The following is a 22295-nucleotide window of genomic DNA, read 5'->3' as shown; positions in this document are numbered from 1 at the left end:
AGCCCACCGCACCACACTCAGGCACAATGAGACCCCCACAGGGAATATACAGACTGAATACAGGCAATGGAACACAGGAATAGAAGGATAAAACCTGAGGAGACTCCGCTGCTGCTGCTGCCTCGATCGGTGCTTCCAGGAGAGAGGAAGTGATGCTGCCAGGGCGCTCTATGTAAGCCTATGGAGGCTACAAGAAAATGGCCGCCGTGCATGTAAACCATGCGGCCGGAGCGGGCGCCGGTAAAATGGCGCCGTTTGGCGCCGAAATCGCCGCTCCACAGTGCATAAAATCACACACAATATCATCCCATAATATGGATATATGTTAGATCGCCGCAGCGATCGCTGTATATGCCCCAACATGCCATTAAAAACATGCCCCACAGCACACAGCTCCTCACACTGCCCAGCCTGACATACTCAGTGTCATACAGCTCCCCCCCCCCCTTGCAGCCCACAGCATGCAGCCGAGAGATAGGGAGACAAGCAGTGTGATTAAAGGCAGGTTACACAGTCCCAGACTGAGACCCCCCCCGACAGACAGGTCCCCACATAGATACACTTACCTCACATGGCGTGGGGAACCCGCACAGGCGAACAAGCCGCTGCACATGAGGCAGGGAGAGTCGCTACTCAAGACGCACACAATGGCGGTTCAGAAACCGCACAGCGTCCGGTGAGGTAGCCACCTCACCAATCATCCCTGCACCGAACAGGGATGGGTCGTTCACCGTGCCAGGAGCGTTACCTGGCTGAACGCTCGATGGCAGACTGGGAAGCCACTGACCCACGACCTGCGACCAGGGGGATCAGCCCGAGACCCAGTCCGCATGATCCTCTTCGTCCGAAGAACTAACTAATGCTGACAAAAATAACAGCTAAGTAAAGGTAGAGAGAAAACTCAAACAAAATATCAAAAAGAAGAAAGAGTCTGGGACAAAAAGTCCCAGCACAGAGAGAGCCAGCCACTCCTGACAAGCTAGACATTAAAACTGGGATATGGTTGCAGGAAGTAGGAGGGTATTGACTGAGGGGACCACCCCTTGAGGGTGGGATATGTTAAAGCTTTATTGTTAACATATTCTGTTGCCTAGCTACTCCTTCGGAGCAAAGTCTAATACCCCATATGTGACGAATATGAAGAGGCGGCGACTGTCGGAGGACGTAAGAGAAATCAGGTTTCTGTGATGGAAAAAAAATGAGCCAAAGATAACTGTTCAATTTTTTGTACAACTTTACAAAACATTTACTTTAAACTATGGAGTGCAAGGGCCTGCCTAACGATGGTTTTTGGTACATCTAAAGAAACATTTTACATGTATGGTCAGCCTTAGGCCCCGTTCACATAGGGGCGACGCTACTTCGGAGGTCGCGGTGCGAGCAGTGCGCCGCGACCTCGGAGCGGCCGCCACGGACTTCATAACATTGAAGTCTATGGCGGTCGCCTCCTGGTCACCCCAAAGAAGCTCCGGACCCTTTTTCTAAGTCGGAGCGACTTGTGTCGCCCTTATTAGAACGGGTCCGCAGCTTCCCTATGGGAGGCGACCTGTGGCCTTAGTGTGAACGGGGACTTATGCAACCACATTTCGTTTTTTATTTTTACTTTTTCAGTTTGTTTTTCAATTGAGGTGTAGAATTTATAGGTCACATTAAAAAAAAGGTGGAAAAAGTTATAAATAGCCCTGTCTCATTTTTTTTTACAGCACAGGAATCAAACAATTTCACAGGGGTGTGTAGACTTTTTATATCCACTGTATATGGGAACTATTGTTATAGAGGAACTTCACTCTATATTGTTCTTTCCTCTATTACTTTGTCTGCTGGGTTTTCCTCCAAAAAACATAAATTTAGTAAATCCAGCATTGTTCCGCTGCTGCTTTCCTGCCGTCAGCAGAAGCTGGCTGTCTTTTCCTGGTTCAGGCAGGCGGCCCCCTAATGACATGCCACAAGACAAGGTCCTCCCAGCCGGAGGGGAGAAGAGTGTAGGGATGAGGTGTTTTGTATGAGTGAAGGGTCTCAATAAGGTGCTTTTATGAGTGGAAATAATCACACCAAAGGCTGATGTTACATCAGTTAAAGTGGAAGCTCATCCTCCCACTCAACTGCAACTCAACACAATAGTCAAAAATCGACTTTTTAATCCTTAGGTTGTTGGCATTCGTAAATAGATAGGCAAGTAGATCACATTTGCTTGTTTTAAAATAGTATTTTTACATTTCTTCAGTTAATTCCTGGTTTCTTGCCTAGACAAATGTCGTCATACATCCCAGGTGTCTTAAGGAGAGGAGGAGGGGTTCTCTCAGTTAAGCGCACACTCCTGCATGCATGCTTGAGCTAAGGGCAGATGGATTCCAGAAAGTAAATGCTGCAAGAATTATCTGCTCTTACTCAAGATAGTGCCTTACTTTACAAATGCTAGGGGGTGTTTTTCAAAGTGATTTCTCAACAAAAAGCACGGAGACATGGATGGATGGGGGGGGGGGGGGGGGGAGTTTGCTTTGAATATTAAAAATGAATTTCGTTTTTGGTTTGTGGTGCTTGGATGAAGTGTAGTTCCACTTTACTACAAATGATGACCCATTGTCCAAAATGTTATCAAACTTAGTAGGGCATAATCAGACATCATAAGTTATAAAAAAGGTATAAAAACACTTTTGACAAGTCTGATCATTGGTGATCATTTGAGGAGAGTACACAGAGTTCCCAGCATAGCTAGAGAACTGACCATGGTGCACAGTGTGGTCAGTTTTTAATAGGAAAGCAGAGGGACTGACAGAACACCAGGGATTTCACATAAAGGAAGCAATACAAGTACATGGTACACACAGAAGACACAATCGGGAATATGAAATGTTGGGGGTAACAAACACTTTAAAACGATTAAGATACATTCGTAATTTCCTATCAAAAAGTCAACAATCACATCTGTTTCCATCATGTAATCTCACAATCTGATTGATCAAATACAAAATCATATTCACAAAAGTATCTCTGTGCTGCCGATCGATCAAAATTGATAATTTTCTGCCCTGCCTGATCAAAGCAGTTTGGTTGAATTTGATCAAAACTGAGTCTGAATAATTTAGAAGGGAAGTCCTGACTATTTGATTTATTTTTTTGAACCGTTTTGATTAAACTTCAAAAAAAAAAAAAAAAAATCAAAGCGTGTATAGCCACCATTTAGTGATATTGAGCGAAGATAATTTGAATTTTGTCAGATGCACGCTCTCCTAAAAGTGTAAAACACTCCAGAAATGATAAAGTACATACAAAGAATTACCAGTACACAGATTTCCAAGTAACTAAAAATGGCAAACCTCTTGCATCAGACCTCTGACACCCCCGTGACAATCTAGTCTCTTCTAACAGAAAAGGCTGACACACCAAGCAGCCATGCATGCCCCTACCAAGAATTCTCAGCTGCTACGAGGACATCTCAGGCACATTCATTCTGTAGGAGGCAAGTTTGAACTTCGGCCATGTGTGGAAATGCTACAGCGGCTGGATCTCAGAATACGGCTAAGTATTTTTCCACCTCGTGCTTGTATAAACTCACAGCCTCACTTTCCGTATTGGACAATTTACACATATTCCACAAGAAACATTCAGTCTTCGATAGAAAAGTAAAAATCAAATCAAAGTGCCGTCCATAGCAGCAAATCATATTGCCAGTTACTGACCACTGCACATCACTACTCGGACTGTAATCTATCCCCAATACAAAATGACACAATTGGCTATCACATTTACAACAGCATCTCTTCTAGTGAAAGAAAAGCTCTCCTCGTCACACTGATTACTAATAAAACCACAACCAATGGTACTGCAATCTGGCAACTCCCTGAAATTATATTAACCCCTTCACTCCAACAGAACGCAAAATATGCGACCTCAGCTTCAGGGGGTTTTACCAGGGTGATGCCTGCAGCTAGAGGCATCACCCTGGTACCGTTGTTTAGAGCAGACGGTCGACTTTCTTATAAAGACAATCGATGTGGCTTAGCAGCGGCTCGGTTGTCACTACAAGGAAAGTATTTCTTCCCAAAAAATATAATTTGAAAGGCCACTGCACAATACGGTGTGACAAAATATTGCAACGATTGCCATTTTATTCTCTTGGGTCTCTTCTAAAATAAATAAAATGTGTGTGTATATATATATATATATATATATATATATATATATATATATATATATATATATATATATATATATATATATATATATATATATATATATATATATAAATGTTTGGGGGTTCCAAGTCATTTCCTAGCAAAAAAAAAAAAATGGGATTTTTTTTAACTTACCATAAAATCCATTTATCTGATGTTCATTGACGGACACAGCTCCTTATCTTGACAGTTGGGTTATGCTGCCGCCTACAGGAGTAGGACACTAGGCAGGGAGAAAAAAAAAAAAACACGACTACGCCTATGGGGCAGTGCCAGGGGGTATACTCCTACTTAGCTATAGGCATTCAGTTTTGTTACAAGCAGTGTCAGAAGAAAACCAACTCCATAGTGGGGTGGGTGCTGTATCCATCAACGAACATCAGAGAAATGGATTTTATAATAAGTTAAAAATCCCATTTTTATTTTTCGTTCATTGACAGACACAGCTCCTTATCTTCTTGATAGTTGGGACGTCCCAAAGTAGTGTCAAACATGAGGGGTGGGAACAGCAAGAAAAAATTCCCCAGGCTAAACCGTAGCCAACATGGTAACATGGAGCTCAACTATAAACTGTAGCTCACCTGAAAAAAAACAATACACCCTCAAAGAGGACCAGGTTCTCTAAACAGCAGCCTGCAAAACCTTGCCGCCAAAGGAAGCATCCAGTTTCCATCCACTGTATAAAACTTTGTGAAAGTGTGCACAGACGACCAGGTGGCCGCCTTGCAAACCTGCAGCACTGGCGCCTGATGACGGAAGGCCCAGGAAGCACTAATCGTTTGAGTAGAGTGCGCCTTAATAGGGAAAGGAGGAACTGACCCTGAATCGCAGTTTGTCTGATCCATCTGGAAATGGTTGAAGCAAAAGCAGTCAATCCTTTCCGAGGTCCATCTGTGAAGACAAATCGTGAGTCTGACTTCCGAAAAGACTCTGTACTGTCAGGTCCAACCTGATTGCCCGAACCACATCCAGGAAATGCAAGACAGTTTCCTAAGGATGTTTAGGCCTGGAACACAGGGAAGGCAACACAAGGTCTTCATTCAAATGAAAATCAAAGACGACCTTTGGACGAAACGACGGACAGGGACAAAGAACCACCTTATCTCTGTGAACCACCAGGTAAGGTAAAAGACAAGACAATGCAGCCAGCTCCGACACCCTGGGCACAGATAATAGCCACCAAATAGGTCATCTTCTGGGACAATGTAAGCAGGGGAACCCACCAAAGAATTTCAAAGGGAGGCTTCTGAAGAACAGACAGCACCAAATTGAGGGTCCCACGTCGACAATGGAGACCGCACTGGAAGAACCAAGTGTCGAACTCCCTGGATAAAGGGACGCACTCCAAGGTATTTGTGGCCAATGGACGTTGAAAACCGCCAAGGCCGAAACCTGGCCCTTGATACACAAGGCCAAGCGCTGCTCAACCACCCACTGGAGGAAAGCCAATATCCGAGCCACAGAAAGAGAGTGAAGGTGAACCCCAAGAGACTCACACCACGCAATGCACATCTTCCAAGTACGATGGTAGATCTTTCTAGAGGTAGATTGCCTAGCCTTTTAACGTGGTAGGAATCTCTGAATCAGACAAGCCTCTATCCCTTAGCATCTGGCTTTCAACAGCCAAGCCGTTAAAGCCAGCGACTGTAAAGCAGGATGGAAGATTTGCCCTTGGGATAGCAGATCTTCCCCGAGAGGAAATCTCCAAAGAGCATCCGCGACCAGCTGTATCAGATCGGCGTACCAAGACCAGCGAGGCCAGTCTGGAGCCACAAGAATCACCGGAATCCCTTCTGCCTCGATCCTGCGCAGGAGTCTTGGCAGACGTTTTACTGGGGAGGGGGGCGTAAATCAGACAATACTGGCTCCAAGGAGCCACTAAAGCATCTGTGGCGTCAGCTAGAGGATCCCGAGACCGTGCCACAAACCTCTGTACCTTCCTGTTGAGACTAGAGGCCTCAGGTGGAGTACCCCACCGGCGGCACAACTGATGAAACACCTCTGGATGAAGCGACTCTTTCCCCTGGTCCAACACCTGTCTACTAAGATAATCTGCTTGCCAATTTTTCACCCCTGAAATGTGTATGGCAGAAAGGGCTGGGACAAATCGTTTTGCCTACCTTAGAATACCAGCTACCTCCCGAGCCACCAGAGCACTTCCATGTGCCCCTCTGGTGATTAATATAGGCCATGGCATTGTCCGATTGAATGCATACTGGACGCCCCTGAAGGCAAACTGTCCAATGGATCTACGGACAAGCGCAGGTTGGAAGGAAAAATTATTTCCAGAGGATAAGACCGAAACTCGATTTTGTAGCCGGACTGAATGACTTTGTGGACCCACTTGTCTTTTACCAGGGAGGTCCACGGATTCAGAAACCAGCAAAGACATCCCCCCCACCCCAGATACGGGTGAGGGCGCCCCTTCATGCAGAGGAAGCCTTGAGCAGGCTCTTCCAGACCTGTGGACATGACTTGCCAGACCAGGTACTCCTGAAACCTCCGGTGGAGGCTCTGAAGGGCTTAGATCCCTTGTACCCTGAGGGACGAAAAGGCCTCTAATGAGCTGCGATCGGGTTGAGGCCAGGTCGTATGTGCCATCGTTTAACTCACAGGCCAGCCGCCATCCAGTGAGGCTAGGACGTGGCTAACCTAGCGCAGAGCTGAGACCTGTGTGCGCTCGCTGGCCAGACTGGGGGGACCCTCTGGATCTAGATTATCCAGTCCGTTGCCCAGTCTGGCAGTTGATAGTAGATTCTCACAGGAACAAAATAACAAAGATAGGAAAAAAAAATGCCAGGACCAGAAATCCCAGCAAGGAACTAGGGCCTAACTCCTGACTAGGCAAAAAAAAAAAAAAAAAAAAAAAAAAAACTGAATGCCTAAAGCTGAGAGTGGGAGTATACCCCCTGGGACTGCCTGTTCCTGCTGAACTGTCCAAGATTCGAACAGTCTATGGCTGGCTTAAAGGTGGCTATACATGGAGTGAAATTTGGCTGGTTCAGCAGGGACTGGCTGAATCTGAATTTTGATCCATGAATGGGCAGGCTGGCTGTACAAAAGTTAATCGATTCATTTGTGTACAGTCCAGCCTGTCAGGTTTTTCCCAAATGATCAGTGCATGCCGGCAATAGCCAGCATCACTGATCACTGCATGGCATCCTGGTGGTGGGGAAGGCTCTCCTCTGTCTGTATGCAATACCAGAGCGGGAAGGGTCGCCATTAAAACAAAAAAATGCTCAATGAATGGGCTTCCCAACTCATACAAACTGCACTCCTGTAATCCATAGAAGTACAGACAAATAAAGTTTTGGCCATATTTCTCCTTCAATGATTATTATACAGTCTTCTTTCTTGCAATATAACTGTACTCAACACTTTATTTCACTTTTTAGTTTTAGAGTAGAGGGGTTTTTAATGCGGTCTGTGTCCCCATTAAGGAGATTCACCCCCTTCATTTGCCCTGGGGACTGATTAGTGAAAGTAAAGGAAAATCCCAAAGATTTTGTTATTATGAGAACAGTAACAAAGGAGCAATCTTCCAATGGGAACACAAGTTCTGGTGACCCTAAAGATTTCCACAGATTTTCCTCCCTTTAGAGGGATTTCCTCTCACTTCCTGTTGCAGGTATGGGACAGGAGATGAAAAAAAATATTCCAAATGGGACACAGATGGCTAAAGGGTCTGGTATGGGTTTTGGAAGGGGACTCCATACCATTTTGTGTGTTCTTAGGTGTGGGGTCCCCCTTAAAATACATACCAGACAAGCCTGGTTTGGATCGTGGAGGGAACCCGACAACGTTTTTTTTTTTTTAAACTTTCACTGACAGGCTCGTTTACATTCTGCTATCAGCACGTATGAGTGATTGGCTGTTGGGTACCAGCTCCCCAAATTGGAACTTCACTGTATAAGAGCACGACAAACTCACCCAATCATCCATGTCTCCATTCTTTATTTTGCTGATAAATCACTTTGGGAAAAAAAAAAAAAATCCTAGCAGGCAGTGGTCATCTTGAGTAGGGGAAATGATTCATGTAGCATTGAATTGCATTTATTTAGCATTTACTTCCTGAAATTCATCTGCCCTTTGCTCAGGCATGCAGGGAGGAGGGTGTGCTTAACTGAAAATACCTCCCCTTCCGAAGACTTCTGGGATGTATGACATCATTTGTCTAGACCTGGAAAGCAGGAAGTAACTGAAGACAATGTTAAGGCATTGAAGGCAGAAGGTTTTTTTTATCTTAATGCATTCTATGTATGAAGATAAAGAGCCTTCTGTGTGTAGCAGCCCCCCTCCAGCACCCCTAGAACTTACCTGAGCCCAATCTCTATCCAGCAATGTCTACGAGCCCCTCGGCCGTCCAGGACGCTCCCTTCTGATTGGCTGAGATACAGCAGTGGCATCATTGGCTCCCGCTGTTGTCAAAGTCAGTTAGTCAATCAGGAGAGAGGGGACGGGGGCGGGTCGTGGCTCTGTCTGAATGGACACACAGAGCTGCAGCTTAGCTTGGGTGCCCCCATAGCAAGCTACTTGCTGTGGGGGCACTCAGCAGGAGGGAGGGGCCAGGAGCAGCGAAGAGGGACCCGAGAAGAAGAGAATCCGGGCTGCTCTTTTTTTTTTTAAATTATAAACATCATGAGACTTTACAATTACTTTAAAATTTAAAACAAGCAAAGCACTACATAATTGTGCTGAAAATCAGATCAAATCAGATCATAAACCTAGCCTTAGGCTTTAATTATAGTGGTGTAAGTTTACAAAACATCTACATTTCCCCCATTTTTATCTATACTTGCTCTGTCTGTGCCCCACTCTTCCGCCGCAGTGTATGGCTGTCAGAGGTCACATGAATTTGGACAGTTTCTGCCTGTGCTCAGACAGCACACTGACAATATGGAAGACAATGGAGTAATGTCAAGTCTTCACAGGCCATCAACTGACACATCCGGTAAACTTTGAGACTCCAAAACCCTTAATTGTACATGCCAGTATGATCATCATCTTTGGATTAATAACCATGAACATGTATCCAGGGAAGTCGGGACCCCCTGAGTGGCCTTCATGCTCCCGGTCATGGACTTAAAAAGCAGTGAAGCAATGAGGACAGCCTTGCAACTTTAAAAAAATCTCCCATGTTTCTATCTTTTAAATCGATAAGTTTACCTTTTCCAAAATAAATAAATAAATGCACGTCTTTTTGCAGGTTAATGTACGTTTATTTTATTTTTTTTACTAAGGCTCCTTTCACACGGCCGCTCCGTGTGAAAGGTCCGCTGCAGGACTTTTTTTTTTTTTTTCCACGGAGCGGATGACATTTCTGTCATCCGCTCCGTGTGCCCGCATATCATCCCATCCGTTTGCGGATGATATGCGGACATAATGTAAGTATATGGCACTGCGGATGTCAGCGGATGACACCGCTGACATTCGATTTTCCTTCCTTTCCGTTTTTTACACGGAAGGAAAAATGGGGTTCTGTTCCATTCGTAAAAACGGAACAGAACTGACAGGAGGAAAATCGGGTGTCAGCGGATGGTATTCCGCTGACACCCGCAGTGCCATTCACTTACATTATGTCCGCAAATTATCCGCAAACGGATTGGATGATTTGCGGACACACGGAGCGGCCGTGTGAAAGGACCCTTAGGCTGGATACACACTATACAACTTTTGTTCAATTTCCTTTAGATTTACCTTAAACTATGTAGTGCAGGGGCCTGCCTGATTGCATACACATTGAAAGTGTTTAGGTTTGACCTCATATTATATGGTTTTGGTAAATCTAAAGATACTTGTATTGTGTGTATCCAGCATTAGAGCCTGGAAAGCATCGCACCCATGATCAGCAGATGACAGGTGCCATGCAGGTCTCATGCAGACTTGTCTGTGTCGTACCTCGTACAGGCAGACAAGATACACACTGACAAGAAGAGCGAATGAAATACCAAAGCGCTTATCACCACAGTAGTTCATTAAAACTCCAAGCAGACAGCCGCAATGGCAGTCGGTATTTGTAGTTTCCCACTGACAGAACTGTGAATTAATGATGTGGACGGGCAGGTGAAGCCTCACACAGCCACTGTATTTTAAAGTAGTGACAGCGGACGCCGGAGAAGGTGCCCACTCACTGTCACTGGGGAGGAGGGGAGAGCTGCAGCTGCTGGAATATGTTCCAAAAGGTGAACGTATCCTTTAAAGGGATAAAACACAGGGAACCAGCCGATATCACAGAGGTGTGCATAATCTTTATACATAATTATTCTCCGATTAAGATCAGGACTTTGGTTCTCTTTCTGAAGCCAAGGCAATAAACATATCTATCTAAAAATGCTGGACACCAAAAACAAGAAGCGGTCACACATCTGCAGCAGTTACAGTAAAAAGGCTTTTTTATGCTATATTTTCTTAAGCCAAAAAATCCAGTGGGAAGGGGCAGAGGTCAGGCAGCTGCATCATTTCAAGTAAAAGCGTCAAGGCAAACAAAAAGAAAGAAAATATCAGCTGCTGACCACAACTCTACCCGGCCGCTGTCTGCTGGGACCCTTTTTGGGGTTTCGGTTGTTCAGTTAAGTCTCTGGTGTTAATTTCTGTCACTTAAAGTCAGTGTGATCGGTCACTGGGGAGTTAACCATTATTAGTATGACAGATGATTGGGGGAGGGGGGGAGGTCTCACTTGGGGTCAATAGGACACATGTGGTCAGCACAGCAGCTAACAAATGTCTTGCCATGTGGGCAATGTCTCACTTCACTTTCTTCTGTGTACTGAACAGAAGAAGATCCATTAACCTTCACAGCTGTCACAGACTTGCCCGTATGCCAAACACTCTGGTTTAGTGTGCGGCCAGCTCCCAGTTTTTGGCTGCAGAGAGCCATGCCGAGGAGGCGGTGTGACTGACAGTCACCAGCTCTCTGCTCACAGAGCGATGCACAGTGTTTGATCGCTCGGTTCACAGTGTTCATGCCGGTGGGGGGACCAATGATGCACCCACCTAGGTAAGTATGATTCCAAAAAAATAAATAAAAAATAAATCCCAAACTTCTCTTTTAAATAAATACTCTACTGGAGGGCTCCTCTGAACCAGGCAGCTTATAAATTCCACCCAATAACCCAGCGTCAATGAAGAGCAAGCTGTACATCCCCTGTAGATGTATACAGGACACAATGTACAGAGCAGTGCAGACCTCCGGGCTATGTACACAGCAATCAGATCACGTCAAAGGAACAGACAGCAACCAGATTGCAGCAGAAAGCCGCCTGCACAATAACAGAATGTTGAACATGGCTGTCATATTAAAGGCTGGAGAGACTTCATGCACCATGTAGAGGCTTGTGGACCAATTGTATGTTACAATATTAGAAGTACATTACACTTCATAATATAGGAGATTCATTAAAAAATAAAAATATGAATTATGAGTCCTTCAAATACTGACGAGAGCTCAACACTAACAACATTTCTATAAAGACTGACATATATACTTGTCAGTTTTTTTTTTTTTTTTACACTGAGGAAACATTGTTCTTTGAAGCTATCATTTAAAGCCTAAGGCCCCTTTCACACTTTAGAGTCCGTCTGCGGACTCAGTTTTCCTCAGCGGGGGATCCATCCACCGATCCCCCGCTGAGCAGGTAGGTGGATGGCAGCTCTGTCTCTGCGCTGTGTGTAGAGACAGAGCTGTAAGGTCCCCGCTGTTCTCTATGGGGGAATCGGATGAGAACGGACCACCTGTCCATTCTCATCCCATCCAATCTGCTGGACGGATGGAAAATAGGGTTTCCATCCGTCCAGATTTGACGGATCGTATGTCAGCGGACATGTCTTTGCCGAACATCCAATCCCCCATAGAGATGCATAGGCATGCATTTAGATCCACCTGAAAAACTGACAGGCAGATCTGAACGGTCCACTAGTGTGAAAGGGGACTAAGGCTAGCTATACATGATACAATGGTCTTTAGATTTACCTTCAACTATGTAGCACAAAGTCCTGCCTTATACAATACAATTAAAAGTGTTGCTTAGTTTTGAGCCCATATTATATGGTTTTTGGTAAATCGAACAGAAAATTGAACATGTATGGGCAGCCTAAAGCCCCGTACACACGTACCGATCGTCGGCCGAACGATCGGCCGTCTTTTGTCCACGGGCTGTCTTGTCTGTTGAAAACTGCAATAGACTGCACACTAATTTTGTCGGCCAACAACATCTGACTGCAGAAGTGATGTCATGTGATGGTTAACTTTCCTTGTCTTTTTTCTTTTCTGAGCATGCCCAGTCTTGCAAATGTGCTGTCTGTCGGCCGAAATCTGTACTGACTGGCGAACAATCGGCCGTTCTGGTGTCGGCATACAAAAATTTTAATGCTTGCACGACAGATTCTGTTCGGCCGAAAGTGCGCTGCCGGAAGCATCATACTAACAAGCCGAAAATCGGCCGATCGGTCGTCGGCCGAATCTTTTCGGCTGACAATCTGCACGTGTGTATGGGCCTTCACTCTGAACTCCATGCACACCTACGAATGATCTCAAATATATTATCTATCCTGGAAATGTAATTAAAGAATCATTTCACCTTTTCCTATGAAAAAAAAAAAAAAGGAATTGACAACCCCCTCCTCCTCTGGTCCCTGCACTTAGCAGTTAAAAATCCCAACACCCACCACCACTGACAGCTGGGGTAACAAACCACACACTTGCAACTGCTAGTTGTGATTCGTCAGCAAAGCCACAGGACTGCGCTGACCAATGACAATGTCTTCTTTCTTCTGGGATGCGGTTCTGGAAGAAAGAAGGCTCAAAAGGGATTCTCATTGGTCAGTGCAGTCACATGTCCGTCATTAGTTCACCTTTCCATTTTTTTATCATCTTGTTTCTTTCAGAGTGAATTCACACAGGAACAGAGAGAGCTGCACTGCAATGCATTACCGCTCCGGCAGCTTTCCGTACCTGGCTGTGATAGGGTGCAGTGTAGTGTGCGATTCAGCGCATTGCATGGCTCCACCCCCTCCTTTTTTTGTATAAAATTTAAGTAAAAAGTGTACATAACCTACACTGGATTCATAGCAACATACAGCAAGCAGTGTAATGCGCTGCATTGCTGTGCACTTTGGCACAGTGCGCTGCAATAAAATTCTGCATGTCTGCATTTTATCACAGGACACTGCAGTGCACTCCTGGGCAGCCTTGCAATGTGAATGAAGACACATGGGGAACTATTGTTTCCTGTGTGCCCTTGTGGTGACAGATGTTTTACAATGCAGCCAGATGTCTGTCACCGCATACTGGGGTTGATTTACGAAACTGGAGTGTACAGAATCTGGTGCAGCTCTGCAAAGAAACAAATTACCTTCCAGGGTTTTTTGTCAAAGTTTATCTGAACAAACTGAAGTTAGAAGTCCCTACAGCCTCTTCATCTGTTTGGATTGCTCTTTAGAGAGCATTTGACAGGCGGTGAGAAGGCGTTGTATGGCCTCCTCACCACCCGTTTTAAAAGAGAAGTAATGGAATATATATTTTTTTAATCATTCTTACCTAGGTGGATGCAGCATTGGTCCCCTGCCAAATCTAAAACTGATAAGCGAGCGATCAAACACCGCTGATCACTTGGTTCTCAGAGCTCCCTGAGCAGAAAGCTGGCAACTGTCAGTCACCGGCTCTCTGCTCTGCCCCTCCAGTACTCACTGGAGCGCTGGCCTGTGGAGGTGGCAAGAGCTGCAATCTCAGGCTCTCACTGGCTCGCTGTGAGGCTGAACCGGGGTGGCGGTCCAAGCATGTGGGCTTATCCTGATCATATGGTTCCGATCTTTTCGGAGCCTAGACTGGCTCTGTGACCTCAGCAGGGGCTTCAGCCCCATGTCTGCTGAAAACGGGTCACGGGAGTGCAAAATGAACTGCACTCCTGTGATTCACAGAAGTACAGCCAAACAAGCTTCGGTTATACTTCAATGCCTGACTACTGCTCCATTACTGTGTGCATTTGCAGCCCCATTCTTTTGCATGGGTTGTATTTGGCATGCAGTAGCACCCGCGGGGGATGTAGAATATCGGAAACAATGCATCAGAGCCAAGGCATGTCTACCCTTCCCCTGGCCACTGCCTTTCCAGCTAAAGGGGGGGAGTGGCTGAGGGATGGTAAATGTTCTTTAACAGCCCCCTATCACCACTGGCGTAAACATATCCTAAGAGGTTAATCACATGCCGATTTTTACTGCCCCCTAGCGGCAGGGGGAGTACCTTTAGATCTCCCTGCACCGGTGTAATGTATGGGTCTGCCTGACTGACTGTAGAGATCAGGTAGGCCCTCATATGACAGTTCACATGAAGCTGACTGTAAGGCGTATGGCCGGCTTTGAGCCAAGTACACATCGGGGGCAAATTTCAGGCAGCATCAGCTGGTTCAATAAAAAACGTCCGACATTCAGCCCGTGTGTATGTCAGCTGGTGTGACAAACTGGCCGTTTAGATGGCTTCTGTCATATGAGCATGCTGGAAAACCAGCAGACGACCAGCTCCAAATCAGCGCTCTCAGCCAATGGCGGGGAGGCCATACCCCTGTCAAAACACAAGAGAACAGCAGGGGAGATCGCTGTACTAACATCAGATTGTTTGCAAAGCAGCTCTGACCTGACCGTTTTTTTTTTTGGCTCAGCGCTGGGTTGAACAAATAGAATAAAAGATAAACTACTAGTGTGACAAGGCTTTAGGCAGACCATTGATGTAACCGTCTGATTGTACAATCTACTTTAAAGGATAGGTTCACCTTTGGGAACATGTTCCACCCGTCTTTAGCATGTTCTCAATGCTGCACCCCTTCATGTGACAGGAGTACAGGGAGAAGTTCCAGGTCGTGCGGGGCTCTATCCGGCATCCACACAGCTCTGTGTCTGAATAAACTACAATCCCCAACATCCTTAGCAGCTGTCGTCTTGTAGATCTCAATGAACTACCACAGCGCTGTGGTAGATCATTGATTCTTCCGGTCCTTGCATCCGTTTGCCCTTAGAGAATATATACAGGTACACAGATATACTGACATATCTGCATGATGCAGATCGGATAATGTGGGCGCAGACCTGGCCCGATCAGATCGGGCGATGTGGGCGCAGGCCCGGTCCGATCGGGCGATGTGGGCGCAGGCCCGGTCAGATCGGATCGGGCAGTGTTGGCGCAGACCCGATCGGGCAATGTGGGCGCAGACCTGGTCCGATCGGATAACGTGGGCGCAAACCCGGTCCGATCGGATAACGTGGGCGCAGACCCGGTCCGATCGGATAATGTGGGCGCAGACCCGGTCCGATCGGATAATGTGGGCGCAGACCCGGTCCGATCGGATAATGTGGGCGCAGACCCGGTCCGATCGGATAATGTGGGCGCAGACCCGGTCCGATCGGATCGGGCGATGTGGGCGCAGACCCGGTCCGATCGGATCGGGCAATGTGGGCACAGACCCGATCAGGCAATGTGGGCGCAGACCTGGTCCGATCGGATAACGTGGGCGCAGACCCGGTCCGATCGGGCAATGTGGGCGCAGACCCGGTCCGATCGGGCAATGTGGGCGCAGACCCGGTCCGATCGGATAACGTGGGCGCAGACCCGGTCCGATCGGGCAATGTGGGCGCAGACCCGGTCCGATCGGGCAATGTGGGCGCAGACCCGGTCCGATCGGGCAATGTGGGCGCAGACCCGGTCCGATCGGGCAATGTGGGCGCAGACCCGGTCCGATCGGGCAATGTGGGCGCAGACCCGGTCCGATCGGGCAATGTGGGCGCAGACCCGGTCCGATCGGGCAATGTGGGCGCAGACCCGGTCCGATCGGGCAATGTGGGCGCAGACCCGGTCCGATCGGGCAATGTGGGCGCAGACCCGGTCCGATCGGATCGTGTGATGTGGGCGCAGACCCGGTCCGATCGGGCAATGTGGGCGCAGACCCGGTCCGATCGGGCAATGTGGGCGCAGACCCGGTCCGATCGGATCGTGTGATGTGGGCGCAGACCCGGTCCGATCGGATCGTGTGATGTGGGCGCAGACCTGGTCCGATCGGATCGTGTGATGTGGGCACAGACCTGGTCCGATCGGATCGTGTGATGTGGGCGCAGACCTGGCCCGATCAGATGGTGTGATGTATGTACACACAGTGCCCTCACCTTGGCCTTGTCAGCCGCCTTCTTCTTGCTCTTTTTCTTGGCCTCCTCCAGCCGTCCGGTCTTGCTGGGCAGGGGTGCTGCCTTGGTGAGGTGGAGGGCCGGCTCGGTTTCCTCCACTGTAGCCGCTCTCCTGGTGGGCGAGCCCCGGGCCGAGGCGCAGTGCAGCAGCAGCAGGAGGAGCAGCAGAGCCAGGAAGGCCGGCACGGCCAGGAACACCCAGGACGGGTAGAGTTGGGGCTGCAGGCCGAGCTCCACTCCCAGCTCGGTGCGGAGGAGACCCAGGCCTGAGGTCAGCAGCTGCCTCAGCCGGGCCGACACTTCCTCGGCATGCTGGGCCGCCGCCTCCTGCCAGCCGGACACCATGGTGAATGAGGAGCAGCGGGCCTTCCTTCCTGCCCGGCCCCGGGAACTGCTGCGAGTGTCAGTGGCGGAGAAGGAAAGCCGGGGTGAGGGGGAGAACGACTGGAGAAAAGCCGGCTCCGCCCAGGGCCTAACTTCGCAACGTCATCACTCCGGACCACATCCAGGGGAACAGGAGACCCGCGACGCCTGCCAGGCAGCTCTGCCTAGAGGGCAAGGCGCATGGCAACACTGCTCTGTACCGATTGGACAGCACGGAGCGCCTTCCCCAATGGGATCAAAGAGCTGAGATCATGTGGTTTTCCGCCTTCCGGGCAGAGCAGCTTTGAAGGCAGGAGTCTACGAACAGGAGGCTGGGGCCTGCAGGGAGTGAGTCCGGTCACGTGATTTTCCTCAGCTGCTGACGTGGACTCAGCTCGGTGCTGTATGAGAGAAAAAAGTCCCCCTGAATCAAATGTCAATTATCACTGCAAAAGTATAAGCATGAACGCGTGTAATAGACCATCGAGGGTTGCTTGTAACTTTATCTAGTTTGTAAAAAAAACATTTTAAGCTGCCAGTATGCAACATGGCCGACCGGACACAATCGTCTTTATATGTGACCAAATGACTGCGCCTGCGCAAAAGGCTTGTGTGGACGTCTGTGTTCTTTTTTTTTAATTTCAAATAAACTTTATTGAAATAAGTAGTTGTGCACAAGTTCTTTTTCTGTCACAAAAATGTAAGATCCTTGGGGTCCTGTCACACTGCTGGGCTAAAACACACCCTGGCTTCCAGCATGACAAAAGCCCAGGAAAAGTATACCCTTTTAAATCCCATGTAACTCTTCACATAAGTGTGCTGCATCCTTGGTGTGCTTTTGTAATTCATTGGGAACCCAACAGAGAACACACCAGCGTTTTTTGAGTCACATGTCCAAGTTTCACAGGTGCATGCTGGGAGTCAGGAATCCAGTAAACGCACCAAAAAAACACACTGAAAACACACTAAAAATGCGATATGCATTTTTCAAATACATACTGGGTTTTTAAGCACATCAGTGTGAAAGGGCCCTTAACCACTTAGCGTTCGCTCTACAGCCGAAAGACGGCTACAGCGTGGGCTTAAAATGCAGAGAGGGCATAAATCCCGTTCTCGCGCTGATCACAGAGCAGGGTAAAGGGCCAATCACAGCAGGCCCTTTACCACGAGATCAGCTGTCAGCCAATAACAGCTGATCACGGAAGTAAACAAAAGCTGGTTACCTTCTTTCTTTTTCTTCACGCTGTCAGCGCAAAGAAAAGAAAAACACTGTTAACCAGCTTCTGTTAGAGGTACATCGGTCCCCTTAGTGCCCACCAGTGCTGCTAATCAGTGCCCACCAGTGCCATCTATCAGTACCCATCAGTGCCTCATCATCAGTGTCACTAATCAGTGCTGCCCATCAGTGTTCATCAGTGCTGCCTAACAGTGCTACCTCTTTGTGCCGCCTATCAGTGCCACCCATCAGTGCAGCCTCATCAGTGCCCATCAGTGTCACCTATCACTGCCCATCAGTGCCACCTCAGTGCCCATTGGTGCAGCATACCAGTGCCTATCAGTGCAGCCTATCAGTGTCCACCCGATCCACCTAATTAGTGCCCATCAATGAAGGAGAAAGATTACCTATTTGCAAAAATTTTTAACAAAATATGAAAAATGTTTTGTTTTTTTTCAAAAATTTTGGTCTTTATTTGTTTATTTAGCAAAAAAAAAAAAAACCCCAGTTGTGATTAAATACCACCAAAATAAAGCTCTATTTGTGTGAAAAAATGATAACAATTTAATTTGAGTACAGCGTTGCATGTCCGTGCAATTGTCATTCGAAGTGTGAGAGCGCTGAAAGCTGAAAACCGGTGTAGCACTGTCCCCGCAGGAACTGCTGAGTATTGTCTTGATGGGCTCCCCTGGTTACCACCACACATTTACTTGAACAAATCCCTGAATCCCTCCTTGTTCCCTCCGGCTTGTCACATAAATGAACAGTCTAGGGGTGTTTGTTTTGTTGTTTATTGGTGTAGCAATATTCCCAGGCCTGGGGCCTGAGGTGGGTCTGCCATCAGTACCGGTAACACTTCCCACACATTTAAAGCGGAGTTCCACCCAAAAGTGGAACTTCCACTTTAGGTGGTCCTAACCCCCTGACATGCCACATTTGGCATGTCATTTTTTTTGGGGGGGGAGCGGGTACCTAGTTTTGACAGGCAGGGCCGGTGCTTCCACTAGGCAAACTAGGCAGCCGCCTAGGGCGCATTGCCACCTAGGGGCGCAGCCATGAGTCCGCACTCTCTCTCCATCATTAATGATCCTTGTGAGCTGAGGAGAGAGGCGGCAGTGGGCGAGGAAGAAGGGACAGAGGAAGATGATAGGTGTCTGGGGCAGTGGCAGAACTACCAGGCCTTAGCTTTCCACCGCTGTTTGGGGGGGCCCCAATAGGCAGGAAGGGAGCCCACCGGAGTGCTGCCTGCATGGTGATTCTCTTCGGCTGGAGCTGAGTGGCCTAAACCCCGAGCAGGAAGTGATACTCTGCACTGAGCTGGTGGGCAGCCGTTCACGTCCCTGGGTCGATATTAAGCAGGGAGCGGAGGAGAGCTGAACCTGAGCCAGAGCTCGGCACTGACTGCTGCTTCTCCATCCACCACGAGTCGGTTGGAGCCGTGGTGAGCACTGTGGTCCAGGAGAGGAGCGTCCTGGGAAAAGGAATCACGGTGAAGGAGGGCAGAGTGCAGAACACTCTCTTCATACTGCCCAGTGGGTGTCCCCAGAACAGGGGATCGGGGTCCCGGGGTGTGACATGGAGGATCCCTGGTGTGAAAGGGAATCTGGGTCACCAGATTTGTCATGGTGAATCGGAGTCACCAGGTGTGACATGGGGGATAGGGGTCACTGGGTGTAACAGGGGTTCGGGGTCATAATGTGTGCCCTGATGAATTGGGGTCCCTTTGTGTGCCATGGGGGATTGATGTCCCCAGGTGTGGCATGTAAAAACATCAGGGTCTCTCTGAGCATGACATGGAGGAACATCAGGGGCCACTGGTGTGACATAGAGGAACATTGGGGTCACTGGGTATGACAGCATGACAATGAGGAATATTGGGGTTCCAGGATGTGACATGGAAAAACATCAGGGTCCCTGGGTGTGACATAGAGGGACATAAGGACATGAAGGAATATGGGGGTCACTGGGTATGACAGCATAACATGGAGGAACCATCAGATCAGGGTCACTGGGTATTACATAGAGGAGTATTTAACCCTTTCCCTTTTTATTTATTTTTTTTGGGGGGGGGGGGGCGCAAGTAGCTGGTCTTGCCTAGGGTGTAAAATAGTCTAGCACCGGCCCTGTTGACAGGTACCCGCTCCCACTTCCGCTCTGAGCGCCGCGGCACCCTGAGCGGAAGTTCTCCTCTCCCCCTCCCTCCCTGCAATCTTCTGGGACATGTCAAAGGTCCCAGAAGATTGCCGGCCAATCACGGCACGTATCGCAACTCACGCATGCGCAGTGCGTACCCGGCTGTGAAGCCGCAAACTGTCACAGCCGGGTGCCCACAGCAGTGATGCCGGCGCCGAGGGAGAGGATCGAGGCTTCGGGCGGCCGCATCACTGGACCGTTGGACAGGTGAGTGAAATGGCTGGAACTCCGCTTTAAGTTGTGAACCCAGGTGTGAGAACTGAGACAATGACCATTCCGGCATCTTTGGTTTGTTTTATTGTATTTAGGGGATGGGAGAAGGGAATGAGCGGGATATTCCTCTGGCTCTTCTAGGCTTAACTGGGACTTTGTACAAAAAATGCTCACTTGCGCTGTCTTGGTCCCAACTGAATGCCGACCAGCGCTTCCTGACGCTTCAAATGTTGCTTGACTGGATTAGTGCTGAAACCTCAACTTTAACTTGAATTGTTAGCTCAGAAGCTCCAGGACTGTAGACTTCTTGACTCCTGATACTTGGTGTAGCTCAAGAGTCACTGAACAGCTCCCTCTAACTCTTCACTGGCTGAGGTAGCTCCTTGTCACTACTTGTGCTGCTGCAACTCTCAACTTTGTTCACTTCACACTGTACACTGACTCTTCAGGGCCCGAGCTGCAGGTACCCCCTCTAATACTTAGGGTGTAATTACCACTTGTTGTACCTACTATACTGTTACATTGTACCTAGTTACCATATGATGTGGTCATTTTAGGGCTAGCCACCCATGTCTGTTTCATATGTATGTATTACAGTCAGGTCCATAAATATTGGGACAACGACACAATTCTAATCTTTTTGTCTCTATTTACCACCACAATTGATTTGAAATGAAACAAACAAGATGTGCTTTAACTGCAGGCTTTAATTTGAGGGTATTTACATCCAAATCAGGTGAAAGGTGTAGGAATTACAACAGTTTGTATATGTGCCTCCCACTTTTTAAGGGGCCAAAAGTAATGGGACAATTGGCTGCTCAGCTGTTCCATGGCCAGGTGTGTGTTATTCCCTCATTATCTCATTTACAAGGAGCAGAAAAAGGGTCCAGAGTTCATTTCAAGTGTGATATTTGCATTTGGATTCTGTTGCTGTCAACTCTCAATATGAGATCCAAAGAGCTGTCACTATCAGTGAAGCAAGCCATCATTAGGCTGAAAAAACAAAACAAACCCATCAGAGAGATAGCAAAAACATTAGGTGTGGCGAAAGCAACTGTTTGGAACATCCTTCAAAAGAAAGAACGCACCGGTGAGCTCAGCAACACCAAAAGACACAGAAGACCACAGAAAACAACTGTGGTGGATGACCGAAGAATTATTTCCCTGGTGAAGAAAACATCCTTCACAACAGTTGGCCAGATCAAGAACACTCTCCAGGAGGTAGGTGTATGTGTGTCAAAGTCAACAATCAAGAGAAGACTTCACCAGAGTGAGAACAGAGGGTTCACCACAAGATGTAAACCATTGGTGAGCCTCAAAAACAGGAAGGCCAGATAAGAGTTTGCCAAACAACATCTAAAAAAGCCTTCACAGTTCTGGAACAACATCCTATGGACAGATGAAACCAAAATCAACTTGTACCAGAGTGATGGGAAGAGAAGAGTATGGAGAAGGAAAGGAACTGCTCATGATCCAAAGCATACATCCTCATCAGTGAAGCATGGTGGTGGTAGTGTCATGGCATGGGTATGTATGGCTGCCAATGGAACTGGTTCTCTTGTATTTATTGATGATGTGACTGCTGACAAAAGCAGCAGGATGAATTCTGATGTGTTTCGGGCAATATTATCTGCTCATATTCAGCCAAATACTTCAGAAATTATTTGATGGCGCTTCACAGTGCAGATGGACAATGACCCGAAGCATACTGCGAAAGCAACCAAAGAGTTTTTTAAGGGAAAGAAGTGGAATGTTATGCAATGGCCAAGTCAATCACCTGACCTGAATCCGATTAAGCATGCATTTCACTTGCTGAAGACAAAACTGAAGGGAAAATGCCCCAAGAACAAGCAGGAACTGAAGACAGTTGCAGTAGAGGCCTGGCAGAGCATCATCAGGGAGGAAACCCAGCATCTGGTGATGTCTATGCGTTCCAGATTTCAGGCTGTAATTGACTGCAAAGGATTTGC

The 22295-nt window shown here is 47.7% G+C and overlaps 1 protein-coding gene across 1 annotated transcript in view; it reads right to left on the bottom strand.

The window, feature by feature from the left end:
* The window catches only part of MTDH (metadherin), a 54141-nt gene extending 37231 nt beyond the window's left edge, over positions 1-16910 (bottom strand). The window contains exon 1 of the mRNA XM_082258327.1: positions 16323-16910. Within this exon, the coding sequence (XP_082114453.1) occupies positions 16323-16685 (363 nt within the window). The 5' untranslated portion in view covers positions 16686-16910. The remainder of the gene's footprint in view (positions 1-16322) is intronic.
* Between the last annotated feature and the right edge of the window lie 5385 nt (positions 16911-22295).

The sequence above is a fragment of the Pelophylax lessonae genome, assembly GCF_965119305.1.
Source record: "Pelophylax lessonae genome assembly, chromosome: 5".
NCBI lineage: Eukaryota > Metazoa > Chordata > Amphibia > Anura > Ranidae > Pelophylax > Pelophylax lessonae.
The sequence above is the reverse complement of the archived record's forward strand: the minus strand, read 5'-3'. Positions and strand labels throughout refer to the sequence as shown.